Genomic DNA, 6,614 nt, shown 5'->3' with positions numbered 1-6,614 from the left:
TTTTTTAGAGTTCAAAAAGAAAAGGGGAAAAAAAAAAAAAAAGAAAACTGCTCTTAGAGCCTGGAAACGAAGCCAGCGCCGAGGTGCGGTGGAGCCGCGCCGCCCATCCGACCCGCTCGTGCCTCCCGGGGGCTGGAGCATTGACCCTCTCAAGTGTCCTTCTTGTGAGCCTCCTCCAAAGGGTGCTGAGCCTTAGGTGAGGTAGAGTGCCTTGTCCCTTGGCAGCATGCTGTAAGAGAGAGCAGAGGCGGTGAGACAGCAGGGAAGGCACAGCTGGCACAGCTGGCACATCGTTTGTGCCACCCCGTGTCTTTCAGGGTGATGCCATTTTCATTTTTATTCTTTCATAATGATGCCTTAAGTTTTTAGCTTTTATATTTTCTAGACCCTGTACTGCGCTAGTGTATAACTCTAGTGACACTCCTTGTAGAGTGCCTTGTCCCTTGGCAGCATGCTGTAAGAGAGAGCAGAGGCGGTGAGACAGCAGGGAAGGCACAGCTGGACAGTTGGCACACTGTTTGTGCCACCCCGTGTCTTTCAGGGTGATGCCGTTTTCATTTTTATTCTTTCATATCGATGCCTTAAGGTTTTAGCTTTTCTCTTTTCTAGATCCTGCATTAGTGTCTAACTCTGAACTCCACACAGAGTGTCAGTAAGCTCTCTTCACATTTTGGTCAGACAGAACAATCCTTTTCCAGATGGGAACCAAGGGCATCATTGCAGCCTCAGGCCCAAAAAGTATAAACAAAAGTGAATTGGGGAGGAGCAAACCGGGGGAATGTGACTTCATTACCTGAAGCTGTAATTGGAAAATTAACCCGTGATATGCAATTAGACCAAACTTATATCTGAAAAACTCGTGACTTTTATCTATCTTGGGTGTAGCCTCTGCCAGGCTCTTGCACTGCCTAACGCATATCCATTGAAGGCTTTCAATAAATACCTACTTTATTCCTTTAACTCTGCCTAGCCTCTGTTCTAGGTAGCCTCTCCAGGGCATCAATATGTTCTCTGTATTCTTTACACATATATTTGTCACCCGTTGTATTGGTGGTCAGTTTTCCCTGTAGTTTTCCATGCCCTTTCCCTAGGTAGAAGATAAAACATATTCCAAAGCCCCTGTCCTATCTTGGTTCTCCCTGGCAACCAAGGTGGAAAAACAGCTCTTCAGAGACATTTTCATCAACAAAGTACCAGACCATGTTGGTGGGGGGGGAGACTTAGAAGGGGATTGACCCATGGGTGGGAATTGCATCACCACTTGAGCTCCTAATTGGTGCTTCTTGTCAATTATGCTAATTTACCAAATTTATCAAACTGCCTGCACCCCCATGGGGGTGGGCTTTTGTGGACATTTTTCCATAACTGCCCCTGAAGGCCTCCAACAAAGACCAGCTTTCATACCACCTCCTGTACTAATACCATCTCAAATGTGAGTGTTTCATTTACAGGTTGTGAAGGCATCACCAGGGCACAAAACACAGGGTGGGCTGCACACAGAGGGACCACAGCAGGATCATTGAGGTTGGAAAATCCCTCTAAGATCAATCCAACCATTCTCCCAGCACTGCCAAACCATGTCCCCAGGTGTCACATCCACATGGCTTTTAAAGCCCCCCCCCAGGGATGGTGGTGTCTCCCCCACTGCCCTGGGCAGCTCTTCCAATGCTTGACCACTCTTTTCCTGCAGATTTTTTTCCCAAATACCCAATCTAAACCTCCCCTGGTGCAACTTGAGGCTGTTTCATCTTGTCCTGTCCCTTGTTACCTGGGAGAAGAGCTCAACCTTCACCTGGCTACACCTCTACCAGGGGGTAGCCCTGACCTAACCCTAGAGGGTAACACTAACTCCAACCCTAAATTTCAGGCTGTAGTTGTAGAGAGTGAGAAGGTCCCCCTGAGAGTTGGATGCAATTTTATTTTTTCCTGAATTTCAGCTCTAAAGGCTACATCATCAGTTTCTTCCTGTGGCTTGGTGGGGCTGCAGGGCAGGGCCAGCTCTGGGGGTCCCTGCAGATCCCACCAGCAGGATGTTGGAATGCTCTGCCTGGGATCAGCCCCAGGGCCACCATCCCCTGCTTCACCACACCTGAGGCTGAGCCAAGCAGGTTTAGAGAGTTAATTTTGCATCAAATGCGCTCATTCTCACACTACATAAGGAGAGCCCAAAGAGGGAGCCCAGACACTCTTTTTTTTTTTGGGACATAATAGGGAGAGAAGTGGCTGAAGTCCCTCTCCCCTGGCTGATGATCTGTGGGGATTTTGCTCTGAGATTCAGGACTTTCAATGGGACATACACAGTGGAAACATCACCAGCTCCATAAAGACATCTTGGCCTTAAAAAGTGCGAAAAGTTAAAGTTAAAAGTCTTGGGAGGTTCTGGTGTGGGTGTGTTTGTGAGTGGAATAATAGGGAAGGGGCAGACAGCAGAGCAGGGCTGGTGTTGATAGAGCTGTCTTCTGATAGAGTCAAGAGCCCCCCCTCTGCTAATCTCCACATTTTATAATCTGCATTTAAAATGCACAGTCTTCCCTCCTGCACTCAGAAAAGATTTAATGCCACTGAGCAGCAGCGAGGTATTCCAGTCCTAAAACTTCATTAATTTTACACAGCATGCTGCAGAGCATTTCCCAGTTCATTACAAAGTATTACCATAAATAATTGAATCCAAACTAAGTGCAGTTGAGATGGGTTATCTTTGCCTTTTTATAGTGTTTGCTCATTTAGCTGCTGATTTGGAAAATTCTCCCCTTTGGAGAGGATCAGTTCATTGTTGGAAGGAATTAGGGAGGTTATAAATGTCTGGATCTAGTGGCTGTACATTGGTTTTTGTGCCTGGACAAGGTGTAATGGACAGTGCCCCATGTTTTAGCCTAAATAAGAGTGGGAAGAGGGGGGAAAAGTTGCAAAAGGATGACAAAAAGAACCTAATCCATGCCTTAAAACAAGAGGAAGGACATAGAAAGATGAATCCAGTTCAGTGTTATCCCACAAATATCTAAGTGTGAGGAGACAAAGGTAAATCACAGAATGTTTTAGGATGAAAAGGACACAGCCCCTGGAGAAAGTTTTTTTTGGAGAGATCTGTAATCAGAGAAGAGATTGTGGAGAGATTTGTAATCAGAAAACAAGGCAGAAAAAACAAGGGAGATGCTTTGAGGGGTTAAGGTTGAATTAAGGATTAAGAAACTTTTGCAAGTATTGTAAACCAAGCTGCACCTCTGGTGGTGGTGAGGCAGCTCCCTTGAGAAAATCCCTGTGGAACAGAGGAATTCAGTGCCTGGGAAAGAGCAAGTGCCAGAATCAGGCTGTCAGGTGAGGGAGACAGGGGACTGGGAAAGGAGTTGGTGATGTGGTGGTGAAAAAGCATTGAAATTGTGTGCTGCAGTCACTTGTGGGAAGTGATAGTCAAACACCAAGCAGGAGCTGAGAAATGCTCCCATGTCTTTGCTCACAATCTAGGACAGCTTGGGCTTCAGCCCAGAAAGAGCCAGGAAAATTGGATGGAAGTCAGTAAACACAAAGTCATTAAGAATAGGGAGAGCAGGAGGTAAGGAACATTTAAAACTCTCCAGCATGGCTGGCTAAGTTATGAATTAAGGAGTGTCTGCTCACAGGATCCCAGAATTTGCAGGGCATGAGGGAAGAAGTGTCATTTGATGGCATTTTAACTAGCAAGCATAGGCCGGGAAACAAAAATCCCTACAGCAGTTCCCTTATTAGATAGAGAAGGACAGAGAAAAAGACAACCTTGTCAGTTGTTCTGAAGTTATCTGGATGACAAACACAAAAGAAAAGGAGGCTTGGGAGCTTTCACCCCAGCTAACCCAGTGCCAACAGATGCTGGAAGCTAAAGAAATATCAAGGTTAGATATGAAATAAAATTCATAACCCAACAGGGCTGTGTGCTGGGGAGGCTGGGACAATCCCCTCTGCCAGGAATCTGGGGCTCTGCAGCTGAGTCCCATCCCATCAAGGAACAATCCTTCTCTTTCCAGCCAGGTTTTGCTTCTCACAGTGCTGCTTTAATTGCAACTAAGCTGAAGGTTGAAATGGGCCATTACATGGTCCAGAGACTTCCCAGATATTCCTAGGGCAGCACTGATGGACCAAACCCATGGAGACAACATCACTTTATCACTGCTGTGCCCAAGATCTGCTGAGGGTTGGACCCACTCAGCTAATGAAAGGTGCTGTGGAGGAGCCCAATGACAACTTTGAATGTCACTTGGAAATTAGCGCAAAGGAGAAGAGTCAGGGAGATCATGGAATCCTAAAGTGCACTGGGTGAGAATGGGCCTTAAAGCTCATCTTGTTCCACCATCCCAGGGTGCTCCAAGCCCTGTCCAGCCTGGCCTTGGGCACTGCCAGGGATGCAGGGGCAGCCCCAGCTGCTCTGGGCATCCTGTGCCAGGGCCTGCCCATCCTCACAGGGAACAATTCCTTCCCAATATCCCATCTAACCCTGCCCTGGCAGTGGGAAGCTGTAGGGGGATAGAATATAAGAAAATAAAGACAGTGTAGAAAGTAATCTCACCCCCAAGGAGTTGCAGCTTGGCCAATTATCAAAGATTAGGAGCAGGCCTGACCTTAACAGGCCACAGCTGTAGCCAATAAGAAGAAGAGTGTTAAAAAAAGAGTGGAGTGGCTGGTTGAGAAGGGAATTGGAATTACTTGGCTACTGTGAGAAGAAGGAAGAGGTGGTGCTTAGAGGAGCTGCCTATGAGAAATATCAAGGGGGTATGAAACTCCTGCAATAAGGAGACAACAATGTGGAACCTTTGCAATATAATGACAACAGGAAGCCATTCCCCCTTGCCCCATCTTTCCATGCTCTGGGTGAGGAGATCCAGATCATCTCTTGGCTTGCGAGCAGCCTTGAGGCACAGGGAGCTGCAGATGCCTGGGACTGCTCCAGGTGATGCAGAAGGGGCACTGAGGCTGCAAATCCCAGGGCAGCAGAAGCAGGAGGTGAGGGCGCTGCTGGCACGCCAGGCTTTACAATAAATGAGAACAATCCAGCTTTGGGCACTGGCTGCCTTTAGTCACAGGAGATGGCTCCTTCTCAGCAGACACTATGACATTTTCAGTGCACTAAGCACTTTCTGCAGGACTGATCTCTATCCATCTGAGTTCCTTGCTGTTATCTACTCTAATCATTATCTGGAAGTCTCTGCATAATCTGTCTGGTTTTAGAATGACTTCTTTGTTTTTTTTTTTCCAGGAAGCTGCAATAAACCCATGAAATTTGATATTTCTGCTGTGACAAAGGCATGAAATGCATGAGCTTTGATCATGAATTGCATGGGCCCTCTGCTTACAGTGTGGCACTGCAGCCAGATGTCACAGAGCTTGTTTTAGCAACGCAGGACTCAGTCCCCATGGCTGTGGGAACATTTCACCTGTTTCTGGAGTGCCCTGGGCTTTCTGCATGGGACCCAGGCAGTGGGATTTGCAGAAGGAATCAAATGTTTTCCCAGCTGATCCCTTGAGAAGTGATGCTTATTTCTAGGGGAATTCATTCCTGGGATCTGCCCAGCACCAGAAATTGGGATCCATGTGCCACAGCCCCCCAAGCACCTTCAGCATTTTGCCTATGACATGTGAAGTGACTTTTACAATCAGGTCCTGGTCATGTTTGCTCTTCCAGGTTGTCTGCAGAGACTTCAGGAAGGAGCATGCAAAGGTCAGAGCTATCCATGTCCCTGAGCCCCTGGGGCAGGCAGACAGCAGGGATATTCTAATGGGTCAGGCAGTTATTTATTGCCCTGGAAGAAATAAATGTCTGTACGCTCTGTGCCCTGCCCAGCAGTTGTGAGTGCTCTGCTGGCACAGACAGAGCTGTGCTCTGAAAAGCCTGGGAGCTGGTTTTATTATTTCTGGTGAAAGCACTGCGTTCCAGCACTTGAAGGAAATCAATACTCCGACCATATCCAGCCTCTTTCCCAGCCTGCTCCCACAGAGAACCCCAGGAATGTTCTAGAGCACAACAGAGCCTCCAAACCATGAGCCAAGAGCAGTGGGCTAGGCAGAGGTTGGAAATGGCTTCCACACACTCCCTGCTGCCCAGCTTAAGACTACCCTGATATATAATTTTCATTTATTGGGGATTTCCAGACCTTCACGCTGGCACATTCATGTCAGAGCTTGTAGGGCATGAGGGGAAGACGTGTGCAGATATCACTGGGTGTTGGGAAGGATGAAAGTTTGACAAGAAAGTCTCACAGATATGTGTGCTTAGCAGAAAGATTTTTAAATGTAGAGTCTGTGAAGGAATAGAGATGGAAGCAAGTTTTGATATAGAAGAAAAGAATTGCTGAGCCAGTCTTACTGGATAACCAAGGAGGCAAAGGTGTGTTGGTTAGAAGGGGTTTTTATGGCTTAGAGCAAAGGATAAACCCACCCCAAACAAGAAGATGTTTTTACCAAGCATGAAGATAGCACAGGCAAACAAGTCAGCAAATGTGGTAAGCAGAAAAGAGGTCTCAGAATTTTCCACTGCAAGAAAACTGAAAAACAACTTCTAGCTTAAACTGTAATGTACTGACTTTTAGTGATTGGAGAACAGTAACATGAATATGGTAATTACAGTAGTTATGATAGGCTATAGATAA

At 46.8% G+C, this 6,614-nt stretch overlaps 1 protein-coding gene across 1 annotated transcript in view; it reads right to left on the bottom strand.

Moving 5' to 3' along the window:
• TOX2 (TOX high mobility group box family member 2) overlaps positions 1-6,614 on the bottom strand; it is a 74,764-nt gene continuing 68,150 nt past the window's right edge. Inside the window, exon 8 of the mRNA XM_005429643.3 lies at positions 1-229. Within this exon, the coding sequence (XP_005429700.2) occupies positions 193-229 (37 nt within the window). The 3' untranslated portion in view covers positions 1-192. The remainder of the gene's footprint in view (positions 230-6,614) is intronic.

The sequence above is a fragment of the Geospiza fortis genome, unplaced genomic scaffold, assembly GCF_000277835.1.
Source record: "Geospiza fortis unplaced genomic scaffold, GeoFor_1.0 scaffold57, whole genome shotgun sequence".
Classification (NCBI taxonomy): Eukaryota; Metazoa; Chordata; class Aves; order Passeriformes; family Thraupidae; genus Geospiza; species Geospiza fortis.
This window is presented reverse-complemented; position numbering and strand designations above follow the sequence as displayed.